The 17,192-nt window shown below is 43.7% G+C and overlaps 1 protein-coding gene across 9 annotated transcripts in view; it reads right to left on the reverse strand.

Moving 5' to 3' along the window:
• Positions 1 to 3,693: 3,693 nt before the first annotated feature.
• The window catches only part of TNNT3 (troponin T3, fast skeletal type), a 44,801-nt gene continuing 31,302 nt past the window's right edge, over positions 3,694 to 17,192 (reverse strand). For 8 of the 9 annotated variants that reach the window (XM_030560618.1, XM_030560616.1, XM_030560612.1 and 5 more), the window contains 8 exons: positions 16,294 to 16,339; positions 14,811 to 14,927; positions 13,250 to 13,327; positions 12,815 to 12,928; positions 12,281 to 12,390; positions 10,798 to 10,888; positions 9,988 to 10,028; positions 3,694 to 4,091 (listed from right to left, as the gene is read on the reverse strand). In XM_030560618.1, the coding sequence (XP_030416478.1) occupies positions 4,043 to 4,091; positions 9,988 to 10,028; positions 10,798 to 10,888; positions 12,281 to 12,390; positions 12,815 to 12,928; positions 13,250 to 13,327; positions 14,811 to 14,927; positions 16,294 to 16,339 (646 nt within the window). In that variant the 3' untranslated portion in view covers positions 3,694 to 4,042. Of the gene's footprint in view, positions 4,092 to 6,897; positions 6,939 to 9,987; positions 10,029 to 10,797; positions 10,889 to 12,280; positions 12,391 to 12,814; positions 12,929 to 13,249; positions 13,328 to 14,810; positions 14,928 to 16,293; positions 16,340 to 17,192 lie in introns of all 9 variants that reach the window. The other variant, XM_030560614.1, reaches the window with a different exon arrangement.

The raw sequence follows: 17,192 nt of genomic DNA on the forward strand, positions 1-17,192 counted from the left end.
CTCACCAGATTGCCCTAAAAATCGCCTTGGCTCCCTGGTTTCTGAGGCTGGGGATTACACTGAACCCAGGAGGGGGTGAGGGTGTCTTCCCGATGTGCTCCAGAACTGCCGGGGCCAGACACCTACTTTTATTTTAACTGGAAGTTGAGATTCTCCTGATTCTAGGAACTGGGGCTTGAAGAAAAACACCGACCCTCACAAAAGTCACAGTAAAATGGTGAGGATTGGCAATGCTGGTGTAGGTTGTGGAACCAAGGGTAAAAAAAAAACAAGAAGCATTTGAGATCCCAGCCTGTCTCCAGGGGAGGGAGTCAATTACTATACCTCAGAGTCAAAACATTTGCTATGGCCCCCCTTCAGGTCTAGCCTTAAAGGCATTTGAATGCAGCCATCATAGCCTGCGGCAATGTGGTGAAATGGGCTTGTTTGCTTCTTGCACAGGAAATCATCACTCAAGTCTTGTCCTATTAAATGTAAACCAGCTGCAACCTGCTGTCTCTGCCTGTGTTTTCCAAGGCAGCAGAGTTCAAGACCTCCAGTGTCCTTGTGTGTGCGTTTGATTAGCGAGCCAGGCAAATGCAGTAGCTGTGATATATATTCAGATTGTATTGTATTTGATACAGTGTTTCAATCTAGATTGAAAAATTAATTCCAATTGTCTTGCATAGGAGCAGTATTATGTGGACTAAAACTGGATCAAAACCTTAAACAGGGCAGTGATTTAAGTATTGAGCAGATGGAAGATCTATCTAAGCATGGTTCCTTAGTACAGGCTTAGGCCCAGGCTACACTTAAAAATTAGATTGACATAGCTACATCGCTCAGGTTGCCCTGAATGCCATAGTTAGGTCGACCTATCTCCTGATGTAAATGCTGCTTGGTCAACAGAAGCTAATCCCTCTTGGAGAGGTGGATTAACAACATTAATGGGGAAAAAAAACATTGATGTACAAAGTATCTACACTATGGCACTACAGCTGCACATTTGCAGTGCCGTAGCTGTGCCGCTCTAGCAGTTGTAGTGTAGACATACCCGTAGTTAATTATCACCACTTCTTACTCAAAGAGGGAGTAAACAGCACATTAATGAAATTCACAATTATATTAATTTTGGAGAAGTTGCAAACTCCAGGGAGAACTGAGAAATAATACCAGGAGACCTAGATAGATTAGAAATATGGGCAGAAAATAACCCAATAAGATTAACCTTGGAAAAATTAATGTGACCATGTGTGGGAAAAACAGTCCAATGGAAGAGATTGGCTTGTGAAAAAAGATTTAGAGACTGTGCCAAGTTTTCATCTCTAGTTTGACAAAGAAACAACTGAAAGAGGACTGGTCAAAATCCACAGAAACTTGAACATAGGACTGGAAGGGACCTCCCGGGTCATTAAGTCCCGTCCTTTGCTATTGCAGGCAACCCCATCATATAATCCTGATCATAATTGTATCAAGCACCATCTTAACACTTGTTAGGTTGTTTGCTCTACGCGCCCCCGCACATACACACACCATTGGAAGGCTGCTCCACATCATCGCTCCTCTGTCTGCTCGACATCTTCTAATTTCCAGCCTAAATTTATTCATTGCCAGTTTATACCCATTTGTTGTTGTGACAACCCTGTCCTTTAGCTTAAATAGCTCTTCACCCTTTCTGCTGTTTATTCCCCCGATGCATTTCCTCCATTCCTCTGGTCATCCTAGTGGCCCTTCTCTGCACCCATTGGGTTATGAAATAGTTTCCCCAATGGAAGTGGTGGAACCCCATTGTTTGGAACATTTAAAACTAAACTGGACAAAATACTAGATAATTGTACTGTAGGGCGGTGGCTCTCAACCTTTCCAGACTTCTGTACCCTTTTCAGGAGTCTGATTTGTGTTGTGTACACCCAAGTTACACCTCACTTAAAAACTACTTGCTTACAAAATCGGACATAAAAATACAGCCGTGTCACAGCATGCTATTATTGAAAAAAATCTTACTTTCTCATTTATACCATAGAATTATAAACTAAATCAATTGGAATATAAATATTGTACTTGCATTTCAAATAAAGACCAGTATAAACAAGTCATCGTATGAAATTTAAGTTCAGGATTAGTCAACCTATGGCACGCGCACCAAAGGCGGCATGCAAGCTGATTTTCAGAGGCACTCACACTGCCCAGATCCTGACCACCAGTCCAGGGGGCTCTGCATTTTAATTTAATTTTAAATGAAGCTTCTTAAAATGTTAAAAACCTTTTTTACTTTACATATAACAATAATTTAGTTATATATTATAGACATAGGAAGAGACCTTCTAAAAACATTAAAATGTATTACTGGCACGCGAAATCTTAAATTAGAGTAAATAAATGAAGACTCGGCACACCACGTCTGAAAGGTTGCCGGCCCCTCTTTTAGTCTGTACTGACTTTGCTAGTGCTTTTTATGTAGCCTGTTGTAAAACGAGGCAAATATCTAGATGATTTGATGTACCCTCTGCGTACCCCCAGGGGTACCTGTACCCTGATTGAGAACCACTGTTGTAGGGAACAGTCCTGCATGGGTCTCTGGAGATGGATTGAATGACTTAGCAGGGCTTTTCCATATCTATCCTTCGATGATTGTAGGTGTTCTTTCAACTGTCAATGGAGTTTCTGCCTACTACTGCAGTGAAAAGGAGATGAGACTAGTTCAAGAGAACCCCGCAATTCTTAAAGCAATGGAGGGCAGTTTGCCGTAAATCCGGAGTCTCACCTCACTGCGAACCCGGAGGCTCGGCTTACGGTTTATTTTTCAACACCGAAGTGTTGGCTTCTCCCACAGGGTGTTTTTCAGCCCAGTCACTCTGTGGGGCAGGGCAGCAGATCCTCTTGGTCATCAACATATAGGTGGCGTCCGGCAGGCACTGCGGGAAGGTTAAGGATCTGTTGTTCTCGCTGCCCCAATAACTAGACCCCATTAGGAAAATCAGTGGTGAACCACGTCTTTTCCCCTAAAAGGATGCCGACTAGTGAGAGAATCAGCAAGCCTCCAGAGGAGAGGTGCAACCTCCTTATCCAGCCGGAGGCCCGGCCGCTCGGGAGGAGACAACCCCCCCCCCCTCAACGAAGCTGCTTCTTTGTGCCTCAAGAACCCGACTCCCCACGTAGAACACGTTAAGAGAGTCATAGTTATTCCTGCCATTCTAATAGAATGACTTCTTATTAGAAAGGTATAATTCAACAGCCTTCCTCATTTGTTAGTGAAAAATGTTACCATTTCTGATCCTATTCGGGAACTCAAAATTTCATCCAACTTGGGGGCACCAGAAACTCTGAAAAGTTAATGATGGTTAGAAATATATAAGGATAAAAGTTGGCCAGCACTTCTGCTTGCCCTCTTCCCCATCATGATGAACCAAACGCAGGGCAAATAAAACACCCAGTAGAAATCTGACTTCTTGAATCCTTACTTTACCAAATGCATTTTATCCTGAATGTTTTTGTGTTCCCTGGCCTCAGAGAGCATTTTTGCTGAATCACTCAGCTCTAATACCCAGATCTAATATTTTAATATTTTATTTTAGACTTAAATTTAAGGTTTCATTGCCCTAATAGACGCTTTTATATCATGTTTGAATGTATTGCACTTGAACATCCCATTGAAGCCTCTGCAATGTTGGATACAATTTTAATCTATTGGAATTGAATAGAAAAACCCAAAACGGCAGTCATGAGATATTTAATTGAAGTAGGTATCTCACACTTTATTTACAAAAACCAGAGATTCATACATAGCAATTTATGGGGAGCGGAGGCCTGGTGTCAGGAAAACAAAGGACACATGAAGCAGGAAAGGTGCCAGCAGGGAGTCATCTCTGTTCCACGGGGACCTCCTTCCTTTTGGTTCAGGACGCTGCTGGAGTCCTTAAAAAAGGAGTAGGCAATCCAGGCTGGTGGTGTAGTTTTGCTCAAGCATGGGAGTGAAACTGATTTGTCAAAGGGGTAGGGGGAGGCCAGCAATGTTTAGCCACGCCACCGGGGATGATCCTGCCTGCAGTCACCTTCTGTTTCTTTACTTCCAGCGCCCTCCAACTTTGCCCTTGGCTCCTGCTTTCTTGCTGCTGTAGTACAGAGAGAAGGAAAACACATCAGTGTGACTGCTGCAGAAAAGTCCTCTGACCTTTTGTCTTTTCAATCCGCTACTTTGCTGAGAAGCTCTAAACCTCAAGTCAGCAGAGTGAGCTGATCAGATAGCCTGTGAATTGGATGCACCTGCTCCAGAGCAGATGTAGCACATTCTGAGGAAAGAGATTATCATGGTAGGAGCAGATTTTACTTGGGGTCTTCAGAGGATGCCAGGAAGTATAGGAATGGAGGGGTGAGAGGCTTTGCCGCTTACTGAATTGTATGCTCAGAGAGCAGGGGATCCTGGAAACTAGTGGACATGGGCCCCAAATTTCAGAGTGCAGATCCAGTTCCAGATCTGAACATTTCCCAAGTTCAGATCTGGATTATGGGTTCAGGTGCAACTCTGAAAATGGAAAGGACTTCTTCAAACAGGACTGTGTCAGTACAGTGCCCAGAGGCCCAAGTCACCTGACAGTAGAATTTTAGAAATTATTCCCATGCAAAATGATCAGAGCAATATTTAAATACAGCTAAGGCTGAATAAAAGAATTACTTTGCCATAGTAAAGGGGACTGAAGTCACCCATACAATGCCTGGGGAATATAAAGAATTATAAAATGTTTTAACACATGCAAAGAGATGATTCTGGTTCCCCAGAATTATGTGTCCTCTTCTGACTCTCATTGGTACTAGTAACCCAGTCTTACTGGGGGATGTATGGATGCAGTTTCCATATGATCCTCAAGCTAAGGCTTGTAAAGCACGCTAAGGAAATGATTACCAAGTAATATCTTCTTACATGCAGAATAGCATTTCAACATGCAATTCACTTACCTTCCTGCTGTGAAACAGATGCATGCCTGCTTCCAGGTGTGTTCCAAGTGAGAAAGTTAGTCTGGTTAGGCTCTGCACCATGTCAGCAATGGGCCACTCTGCAATGCACTGATTCCTTGTGCATTGCATAACCCATACCCTTCCATCCCAAACATACACCAGTAAGGCTACTTCTTGAATCAAACCACTTGCAAGCTGTTTAATCTTATTGCTGTTAAACAGCTTAGCAAGGGTGCCGAGCAAACACATCTGTAGGGCCAGTGGAAGTGGATAGCAAATGTTGTATTGGTTGGAATGGATGTTTCCAAAGAAGTTGCATTCGGAACACATGTTCCTCAAGGCAGCAGGGAAGGGATTAAAAAGCAACAGCAGAAGGGTATATTTAGCATGGTTATATAGGCTCCAACTTACAGTGGGTTTGTTCAGGAGTAGCAGACTTATGTATGGGAGAGTCTTCCATAGAGACTCATACACACATACAGTGAATACCTTACCTCTCAACCAATCTAGAATAGAAGACAGTCTATTCCAAAAAAATGACCTTTTACAAGAGAGACAAGGGGTTTACTCAGAGACTATCCTATTTGATATTTTATTAAGCTCAGTTTTCTTTAAACTGATCTCATTCTCCATTATGCTGGCTTTGGAACTGGATCAAAAATCACTGTAGGAGCTGCACGCCTAACCGCCAGCTCCCCAAATTAATGCAGCACCCTTATCATTTCGAGTTTCACAAGGCCTAAGATGTTTCATGTTATGCCTGCCTTTAGACTATGCTTATGGGGGGTTATTGTTCCTTAAAACAAAAAGGGACCTTACAAGTTACAAGGCTAATACACCAGGATGAAAGACTTTTACATTGGAATGTCGTGCTCCATTTCTGACAGAGAAATGCCCCATAATACCTGGAGGGTAATCGTACCTTTCCAAATGAAGTGCCATCACACCCAGAACAACCATCTCTGGAAAGAGATGCTTCCAGGAAAAATATCACCTCCTTGGATAATTGGGAGGGTCCCTAGCATGGTAACATTTCATGTTGGTTTTCTGGTAGTGAGATCAGAAGACATCGGAGGAAGAAAATCATCCACTAGCACAATCTTGCAAGGTTCTATGAGACCCCATACTCTCTATGAAGTAAATACATCAAGCCCTGTGTTTGGAATCTACAGAGTACTGCACCCAAAATGTTAAATTCATTTGACATTCCAATGTGAATGGGGGGTGAGAGAAAGAATATTTGGTCCTTGCTGATACCTATATCTTTGAGTCATGTGCATGTCTGGAGCTCTTCATGGTACAGAGAAACTGCAAAGAGTAGATTTCAGCATTTGGAGAGCTTCTCTCCCCTTCTTCACGTGACTCCTCCTCCTTGCCTTTTACTTCTCTACACACACGTCCCACCCCTAGCCCCTTGTCTCTGATGTATTGAGGTCTCCTGATGAAAACATGCAACAACAAAGACATGGGACTCACAAGCAGGAAAGAAATTAAATTAAAGAGGTAAGGTGGGGAAGGAAAGTGGGAAGTTATATACCAATGAAAAGAACCCACATCCCTGACTACATAACATCCATGTGACAGGGTAACTTTGGATGTCAGTCTTATTACACACCTTTCCTTACAATCTCAGCAATCACTTCTCCATCCTGTATAAGCAAGGACCATTTCTGCTCCTGTGTTCAAAACACTTCAGCCAATATAAACAGTTACGGCTTGAGCAGCTGGTGTCTTTGCAGTGATTGTGGGAAGGTGTGTGCATGGGAGATGATGGTTCTTTTACATTAGGTTATGAATTCACTTCAGTTTGACCATCATCTTCTAAGGGTGGGGGCGGGTTGGAGGGTACCATTCCACCTCTCGCCTCATTCCCTTCTGAGAAGAAAATGTCAGCATCAAAGCTGAAGTGTCCGCTGGAACACTGAGTGGATATCCCAGACTTTAGGCTGGGACATAGGTACTTACTGCTTCTGGGCCTGATCAATCCGGTTCCTGAGAGTGGTGATCTGCAAACAACATACACGACTAGGGTTTTTAAAGGGCTCTGCCAAGTGACCTGGTTTCCCCATAGGGAGGGAAGTGGTTTACCTGGCTTGAGGTCTGGAGACAGGTGCCTGTGATGGGGAGAAACTCTTTCTTTTCAAATGAAAACTCTCTTGAGTGAGATGTTGCTAACTAGCAGTAAATTTACAAGCTAATTTCATGATTTACAAGGAGGCATATTATATATGAGGGATCCAACTGAGGGGATGGTGCTGTTGCCCTTGTTAAAATAATTAATTAGTTCACTTACAACGGAACCCAGTTATGGTGAATTCATGTATAGCCAAACTTCAGGTAAGTGGCCTAGGAAGTCATAAATTGCCCATTTTGAAAGCTCAGGAGACCCTGAGAGGTGTGATCTCCTTGTATGTGCTGTCCTCACCCTCCTACCATCCCAGCTGTAAATTTACCAGGTAGCTAGCAACATTGAAATGGAAGGTGGGGTTGACCTGGACAGGTGAGAAATTGGAAACAGAAAAGCTCCAAAGCTGGAGACAAACAAGTGAGTATGCTCAGCAACAAATAACTCCAGTGCTTTTATGAGAGGGGAAGTATATTGGAGGGGTGCAGGCTGCATTTGCCTCCACCCATCAATATAATATAAAGAGATGCTACACTTTGGGAATGAGAGATACTCCAACTGAGGAGTATTACTGGGCTTAGGCATATCATATCTTCTTGATAGTTAGACTCTATGGGTCCTGTTGTGTTCAGTGGGCTTTGGATTAGACCCCAAGGATGATGAGGCAAGTGCTCTCCTAGTACCTTCTGCAGGCTAATTAGTAGAGCAGCTCTGGTCCTGATTTGGGGGAAGGAAGTAGAGAATGCACAATGCAAAACCCTTTCCAGACATTTATCTAATAGACTGAAGGGTTCCCAAAGGGGATAGGGAGGAAATATTAGAAAGGAAACACAGCAACCATAGAAAGAAAGGCTGGAGTGGGGGATTTGAGGTCCTTCCCAAGCCATCTTCCAGACCGTGGCAATTTGTGGTGTGGTAATACTTGTGTTCCATTGCCCCTGAGTGGGATTCATAATGAGCATAAGCTCATTCTCTCTTAATCATGGTGGAATTTTAGATTTGAACTAGATGCTCAGGAAAGTGAAGGGTTAATACACAGAGCACCAGCTAGACCCAATGTGTGGCTGCTGTGTCATTTTGCCTGAGTTAGCACCTCAATCCTGACATGCAGCCTTGCTGTTCCAGTCTTCCAGTGATTTTGTGCTCTGAATATAGGTCCACTAAAAACTACAATGAGACTACAACCACTTCTGTTTGTTTCATTTTTCCTGTGTAACCCAATCAGGATCGAACCCTGGTTTCCAGAGGTGAAAGTTCACCTCCTCCCCCTACTTCTGCTCTTGGTGTAATTCAGAATTCTCCATTGCCTCTGGACTCCATGTTCTGAGCAAACTCACAGTCCAAGAACTGATGACCCAGCAAGGGTCACATGGCATTTGAAATTCCCAGTGCTTGAAACAGGAAAAGATCACATTTCAGGACGGTCTGCCATCCTGGATTTCCTGGGCCAAGTTTTCCCACGGCAAACAGAAAAAAAGAAAGAAAGAGACTGAGACATTAGAGGCAACAGGACAACATCAAAAAGGAAAGATCTGCTGCATTCTGTACGTACTCACGGTAGTTTAAAAATCCACTCCTTGGATTTGAGTCATTTATCGCAACTGGGTATTTTTTTCAGACCTGGCAGAGATTCAGCTTTGCCCTTCAAACTGACTCAAAGGCTTGAGACTCACCTTTCCTGCTAAACCTGTGACAGTAGGCACAGCAGTCAGTGTCTTACACAGTACCAGTAAGCAATAGGGGTACATCTACACTGCATTTTAAAACTTTCTGCACCAGATCTCAGAGGCCAAGTCTCGAGACTAGGGTTCAAGGGGCTCACGCTATGGCACTAGAAACAGCAGTGTCAACATTGCAGCTCAGGCGGGAGCTCAGGCTCTGAAGCCCAGTCCCCACCACAGTCTCCACTGATCTCCAGCCTGACCTCAAACAGCTGTTTTTAGCACAGTAGCACAAGCCCCAAGAGCCTGTCTGTAGATCTGGGCTCTGAGACTCTCTGCCACGAGTTTTAAAATGCAGTAAAGATGTACATAGAGGCCAGTGCTTAAAACCAGGCCCCCTCACTGTCATCTTGTGTGTCCAGTTTTCTTCCTTTTTCTCTCCCTTGCTTTCTTTGTTATTTTATGTCTTCTTCTCTTTTTCCTTTCTCTTTTTCCTTCTTACACTTTCTCTTCCCATCTCTCCTTTCTTTCTCAGTCTTCTCTGCCTTCCTACTCATTCTGACCTTTCTTCTTTCTGTCTCCTTTTCTCCTCTCTCACTCTTTCTTTATTACACTCTTTGCCCTCTTCACTTTCTCCTTTTGTACCTTCTATAAGCTATGGGGCTTTACGGGGATGCATGCAGTCTGGATCTTTCAGCAGTCAGTTCTGCACAAAGCCAACTTAGAATAAGGTAGGTTAATTTGTGCTTCTCTGGTTTAAGGAACAGCCTGCTGTGTGTCTCTCTGTTTTGGGGTTCTTGTGTGTTATTCTAAATTCTAAGAAATTTAGTGTTATGTTGCAACCTTCCAGCAAGAGTATTTTTCTGTTTTCATCTAATTTCTCTGTATGTATGACATGAACATAATAATTCCCACTCTATCTGTGGTGCTGCTGCATTCCATTTAAACTAGTGGGATGTCATGCAGTGTCCAGAAGATTCATTCCATCTGAGCATACATGAATCATCCAATTGCAACTGTTAAACACCACTGTGATTTTGTGCCACTGTTCAGACTACACCCTGCTTTACAAGAATGGAAGGTGAGAGAAAAACAAAGTGAAGGGAGACACACAAGACTCAGTCTCCTCGTCCCTCTGCCAGATGGAACTGAGTGCCAGAGCCCTGTCCACCTGCGTGCGCAAGCGCGCGAAATCTCGCCATGCAGGAGGCTCATGCATTTTAGCAGTCTTTGCTGCTCCTGTCACATAGGCGAACTCTTTGTACTTACAACTTGGATAGTGCCTGCACCCTGCTACGTAGTGATGTAATCTAAGAGAGATTAAGATAATCATGTTGGTGTGGGTTGTTCTCAGTCAAAGTATTTAAAAAAAAATGAAAAAAGGAAGTGAAGAGAGAGAAAAGCAGCCAGAAATATCGATCCCAGCAGGATCTTGGTAACTGAAATTTAGTGCAGTTGAGTATGGGCATATCCCATTATCAGATTTGAAAGGGACATGTCAGCACTCTGATACCATGTGACACTTCAGTAAAATGCACATCTATTGAGGCACAGATTTCATCAAGGGCCTCCTAAGACTTCAGTCCACAGGAGGTCATTTTCATCCCACTCTTTTTGTTTTAACTCTATGATGGAAATAAAAAATCCAAAATTTAAATATGAAATTGAACATGTGATTAAGAAAGTCACTTGCTGATGGAGACAGGCAACTGAAAGAGTCTGACCAACCCCTTTTCATACCTCTCTTCCAGACTAATAAACAATGGGGTTTTTCTTTTCCCAGTGTGGGGCGTGTCTCATTTTCATAGATTCTGGTCTAATCAATTTCAACTTTAAGACTCAATTGCAGCCTGCTAATAGTAGCCCCATGCATGTGGTAGGTACACAGTTATGAAAAATATAATTCCAATGTGCCATGCACGGCTCTGGCAATTTACTCCGCTGGGTAAATATTCCAAGTTGTGTGTGGAAGTAGCTTAATGACATCTCCACACCACATTTGCTATGGGGGTTTCACTGCTTCCTGCAGATTGGACGCAGAGGTGACCGGTGCCATCACCAATTTGCTTCTCAACCCACCTCATATTTTTGACTCTTCATCTTCTCTGCAAATTCATACTTCTCAGTTTCCAGCTGGTATAACCAATCCCACAGTTCCTTGGCCTTATCCCTATGCATTTAGGAGGGAGGAAGACATGAGAAATGTTTCACACATTTGAAATGTCACCTGTTTGCTGTGGCCCTCAGGACACTAGTAGCAAATTTTATTTTATTTTATTTATTTATTTTTGGTGCGGCAAAAGTCCTCCCCAGCTTCATGTCACTCTCTATTTTTATGGTCAGATTTTATTTTCCTCAGCTTTATCCCTTTTAACATTTCAGCCTTGCACTGTTTCCTCTATCAAGCATTAACACCCTTTCACAAGTTTATTTATTTACTCGGCACTTTGTCTCTCACTAAAGAACCCAGGGGAAATGGAGGGGAAGTGGTGAATAGGATTCCAAAACTTGAATGAGCAATTGGCTGTGCAACTGACATGGTAGCTCTCACCAGGCTAAGGTGGATAAGCAAAACTGGCCCAGTGTAACATTAGTTAGAGATTGGCTTGGACCAAAACATTAGATCTCTCGAAGCCCCCAAACGCTGAGAAGGTTCACATCTAGATCTTTGCAGTGCAGACCCATCTCTGCTATTACTGATGTTGGCAGAGCTTGCTCTTCTTCCTTGGATTGCAATACTCCTACAGTTATGACACTAACCACATTACAAAGAGCCCTTTCTATTCTGGACATCCACCATTGTTCTGCCCCTTGTCTCCACCAGGGTTGGCTCTTCTGTAGGGTGGCATTTCTAAAAAGGCCCTTACCCATTCCTTTTATATCCCAAGGCACATAGGTATTCCCGCAGCACACTCTCTATGTCCCTAATTTTCCTTAGATTTAAGACTGTCATTACCAGGTTTGGTTTTTAGGATTTTGAGGACTGTCTACAAGGTTAGCTGTGGGCGGATGGGGCATATCAAAGCTAACATGCTCCTCTCGACCTCTCATGTCATGCTGTTGCTTCAGTGTGTGTTGATGTTGCACACCCTCTCCTCACCTAATATCCTCACACATCATGAAATGAAGAGGCAGCCTCATGTTGTGACAACATGGTGGAACATCACAATAGCACAGTGCCCAAAATGAACCTGAGCTCAGCTGAGCTGAACTAGTCTGCAGGTTTGCAGATGTCGTTGTCCCATGAATTTTGAGATGAGTGGCAACCATAGCTTGATTAGCAGCAGAAGGAAGACAGTCTGACTAACCCATGACCATGGCTGAATGTCCACATCATGTACAATATCATCTATTTCCCCCTTTTCCACTTTGTGTCCCAGCACAGCCAAAGGCAGAATTTAGCATTGGCTTCATAAGGGCTCCAAAGTTGCCTTATTAGGAAGTTCATTCAGTATGGGAGGCACCAGACTACTAGAAGAAATTTCTGTGTGTCCTCATTCAGATCTGTCAGCCATGATCTCCCTGAGAAATCTAATCTCAGCAAATGAAGATGGCATGTTACCTCAGCTTGTCTTCATTCAGGTGGTCAATGTTTAGTGTTTTGCGCCTCTCTGCTAGGATCTTCTTCTTCATTTCCCTAGCAGTCTGCTTCTTTCCTCTCTTCTGGTCAGCCTGCAGGAAACATATGCCCAGAACATCAGTGGATACTGCCCTGCACAAACTCAGGATGACGTAAGAAGATATTGTGGAAGGGCTAACGAACCATGGAAACGTACTGGAACTTTTCCAGGCAGATGCACTGGGGCCATTCTGGAGACATTAGCACATTCCCAATAACACTTACTCCACAGGAGCTGAGAACCTCTTAAAAGTTCTGCAATGGCCTTGAAACTTCAGAGAATCTCAAGCAGTTATAGGAGTTGTCATGAAAATCTAAGGGATTCCTAGCAACTGCTGGAACAAACTTAGAGAACTCCTAATGACTGGTAGAGAATTTAGGAGACTCAGGGAGGACAGAGAGGTACACAAGTAGTGATAAAACTCAGAGAAGTGTGTTTAGTGCTTCCCTATTTCATCCATTGATCAATGCCTTTACCTTTGCCAAATAGCTGCTGTATGTTGCACCCATGGAGGTCAGAGCCTTCTTTTTCTTCAGGTCATCCTCAGCTCTTCTCTTCGCATCTTCTTCCTCTCTTCTTACCTTCTCCTCCTGCAGAATGCACCACAAAAAAACAAGTTACTGAAAGGACTTCAGCTGGGGGAGGCCATACCTACTCCACTAGCAGCAGGAGTCACTGCAGGGAATGATGTAGAAATGTATGTGTCTAGGAAGTTATAGCTTCCTCCTTCCCAGGCTCTGCCCAGTTAGCCTCACTGTGAGGAGGAGAATATTAGTATCTTCTCTGGTATTCTTGAGGCAGGTGGGACCTGCAGCTTCTCTCCATCTCCTTTCACAGTTCCCAAACAAGGTCTGAGCCCAGGTACTTTCTTGTTACGTGTCAAGAGGAAAACAGGAAGCAGAGGCACATACCGCAAGCCTGACTTGACGCTCCTTCTCATTCTCAGCCCGGATTCTTTGTTGTTCTGCCCTTTCGGCTCTGCGTTTATCCTGCCCGAAACAAAGGAAGAGGCATAGAGTCATCAGTATGTGGCTTTATTTGTCTCCAAAGCTTTATAAAGGACTTTAGTTTTCATATTAAGTAGTAGACCTTTCTCATTACTTTACCAAAACGTGCAGGATGAGGCATATAGCCAGCTGAAGGACCCCAGGTGAATTCCATGATTGTAAAACACCTGGGAGGCTGAGACCAGGGATGAGTTACAATGAATGTGGTCACCTCTGTGCAGTGTGGGACAGGTTTCCCACAAGCCATAATTGAACAAGTAGAATAGACTGTCCATTTACAGAGGGGACCCGAGGCTAGCAGGTGGTTTCTATACCTGTTTTCAAAATGGTTATGCCTCATCCACCACATGTAAAGTGCATTAGACTGGACCAGTTTAAAACCGCACTGAAAACCTGTTAATGAAAAAATGGTTTTTATCCTAGTGTAGTTAGGGGCTAGATTGACCATATCTTGCAATCCTTGCCTTATCTAAGGCTGGAAGAGGATTATCCTTATGTATGTCTGAGTTTCAGGCCCATGGTCTCCTCCCATATGAAGCTCCCACAGCTTATCCTCTGTTGTTATAACATCTCCTCCCATATGAAGCTCCCACAGCTTATCCTCTGTTGTTATAACATGTATGTGTGTGAGTGCAGTAAGTGCTCCTATAAGTGAGGAAATATCATTGCTTAGAACCAGACATTATATAGGCACTAGCTGTGGTATCAGTTCCTCATTTGTGGCAGCATCAAAGCTTCCCATTCACAGCTTAGTCAAGTCCTCTCAATCAGGACTATAGCAACCCAGGCTATGCTAGTTATGGGCCACACACAGCTCTGTTAATGCACCTTTGTTCTGACCTGCAACACCCCTTGATGTTCTAGTTCTGAGTTCCACCACACACCTGTGCCATTTTACCTCATCCTTGACCTGCCTAAGCACTGCTACTCCAGTCTTAAGTCCACCTCATCACTTTACCAATTCACCTCAGACCTGGCCTGCAGCAACCTCATCCTGGATATGTCAGAGGAGAAATGGTCTATGGTCCTAAGCTGTGCTTAACTGTATATGGTGTTTTGTGGTATAAACAAACACATCCCTGAGGAAGGACGAGAAGACCTAAGACTTATTTTCATTTGGGATCTAACCCAGGTTTGCATTTAGCTCTTCAGAAATGAGAAGCTAGTGCACTGACCCAAGCCTCATTAAGGCTATCAATGCAAGGTGTCCTTGATTTCCACCTTGGCACGTGGGCACATTCCACTCTACATCAGCCAAAAATGCACAGCCATTATCTTGATCACATTGGGAACAACAGGCAGTCACCTTGAAGGATTCTCTTCCCCAAGTCTCTTATCTCCACTTGTTGGATAAAAGGAGCAATTTGGTCTGTCAGGGTCCAGTTCAGTTCTGAATCTCTGAGGTAATGACACACACTATCCTCCTGAAGCAGATATCACTGGGGATGGCACCATAGAGACTTACAATTCTGTCCTTCAGGGCAAGCAGTTCCTCCTCTTCCTTCTTCCTGCCCTCGAAGTGATTGTCAATCAAGGCCTGCAGTTCAATCAGGTCTTTGTTCTGCCTCTTCTTTTGGATGTCCTGAAGGAGCAGTAAGGCGTTATTACAATAACAATCTAACAATGGTGCAGCTCCTTCCATCTGAGGATCTCAGCACCCTGTACAAAGGTTGCTAAGTACTAACAGCCTCATTTTACAGATAGGGAAATTGAAACACAAGGGGAATCATTTGAAGGCCAATGAAGTCAATGGAAGCCTTTCTATTGACTCGGGTGCTGAATCAGGGCCAGGGACATTTTGTGGCTTGCCCAAATTAATAGCCAGTGTTAAAACAAGGGACAGAGCCCTGGTTTCCCAGCTCCTGCGTCCTCGTGGCAATGGACCCTCCTTTTACATTTCTCTGCGTGCTCCTTATTTTACCTGAGTATTCCTACACCAGTCAAAATGAAAAGAAGCCTCATTTACTTGTGGACAAGGTGAACACTACTGTGACCCTGAATGATCATATAACTTATCCTGATGTAATCATGTACCACTCATCACAAGGGCTTTTTCTTTTCCTGTTGACTTACTAGAAACACATTTGGGTCCATGCTTGTTTGGTTATTTGATGGTGCCATTCTGAGCACTGTTTCTCAGAGACAGACTTGATATGACCTGCTTCAAGTGTGTGGATTCATTACAGGCACATGCAGTGTTGGGAAAGCCTCCTCCAAGGGTCTTGCTTCTTTAAATCTCTTTTCTGCTTATAGGTGCATTGTTAGGGGGATTGGGTTTTTGTTTGTTGGTTTGTTTGTTTTGTTTTGTTTTTAGCTTAAATCTATTGTGTGGTCTATTAAAGGAAAAGTGTTTCTTTTACCTGTGAAAGCTTATGCCCAACTAAATCTGTTAGTCTTTAAGGTGCCACTGCACTCCTTGTTGTTTTTGTGGATACAGCCTAACATGGCTATCCCTCTGATAAAGGACATAACTGTTTCCCATGCACTATTGCAGTTTCTTGATACCACTCAAACTCCAAAGCTAATCTTATTTCATCATTCTTGAGTCAGGGGAGTTGCCTGGAGCACTAAGCAAAAAGACAGGACTAGGAAGTGATTGAAAGGGAAGTTGGATTGTCCTTGAGAAACTGAGGAATAATTAACTGATCAAGATAAAGATCACAATAAAAGTCTTCAAGGAAGGAGATCTAAAGGCTTTCTAAGCAGCTACTAATTCTATTTCCACCCTTCAGATTTCTCTTTCCAAGACAAATTACGATATAAATACAGCTGCACAACTAAAGCAATGTGTAAGCAGGTTTTTCAGATTGGACCCCCAATTAATCTGTCACTGAAAATAGACTCCTTTTGCCCTTGGCTACATGGCAGTGACATTTTCACAAAGGCTAGTAGCGATGCAGGGAGAGCTGGGTGTGTGTATGTGACGGGCATGTCTCAGGAATACTTACATCAAAGTCTACTTTCTCACCCTCTGGTATTTTAGGAGCAGTCATTCTGTAGGGGATGAAAAATAGAAGGAATTGAACCTCAAAGAACCAAGAGATTAACTAATTTACCAAATGGAGCCTTGCTGAGGGAGAAATGTTGATGGGGGAGTACAGCTGAAGCTATGGCTTGATTGAATACTATGCTGGAAATAGTGTTAGGAGACAATCTGTACTGTCCCACACAGGAGGAGGAGGAGAGATGACCCAATAGATGGCGGGAGATGACCCATCCCAAATGTTTATCGGGTCATCCCATTTTGCACAAAAAGGCACAGAATGGGACAATTCACATATGAAGTTCCATGAGGCTGCTAACACAAAGAGAATACTGCATGACCCATCCTCGGACGCTGGCTAGGTGGAGGCACTGGGCACTGATCCACTAGAGCCAGAAGATCCCTGGGGAATCCTGGTCAAACCCTGTGGAGCCCAGGACAACCCAACTGTGTTGCCTGTCAGCAACACTGGAAGTATGTGTAACTCCCATGACATGCTGCCATTGGCTGCCCTGTCCTCCACATCCAGCTGCTGCAACTCATGCCCCCTTTCATGGTTTGAAGAACGATGGAAAAAAATTAATACTGAACCCCACAGTGTCCATTGTCTGTGGCAAATGGCCATGCCCTGTCAGACATTCTCTTTTACCTGCACACGTTGTTGCAAAAGGGGTCACAGAGCAGGCAGAGAAAGGTGGGCAGAGCAGACTGCACACTTGCCTTTCCCCTCTTGGTACCCACTCTTCTCATTTGTGTGCAGCCCAGGAGAAATGAGCAGATAATATGAGCTCAGCTTCACCCAAAATGAGGTGCTACAGGAGATGGAGTAGGAGCACTTGGCTGTGAAGACCTGATGACTGTGCC

The sequence above is a fragment of the Gopherus evgoodei genome, chromosome 4 (genome assembly GCF_007399415.2).
Source record: "Gopherus evgoodei ecotype Sinaloan lineage chromosome 4, rGopEvg1_v1.p, whole genome shotgun sequence".
Lineage (NCBI taxonomy): Eukaryota > Metazoa > Chordata > Testudines > Testudinidae > Gopherus > Gopherus evgoodei.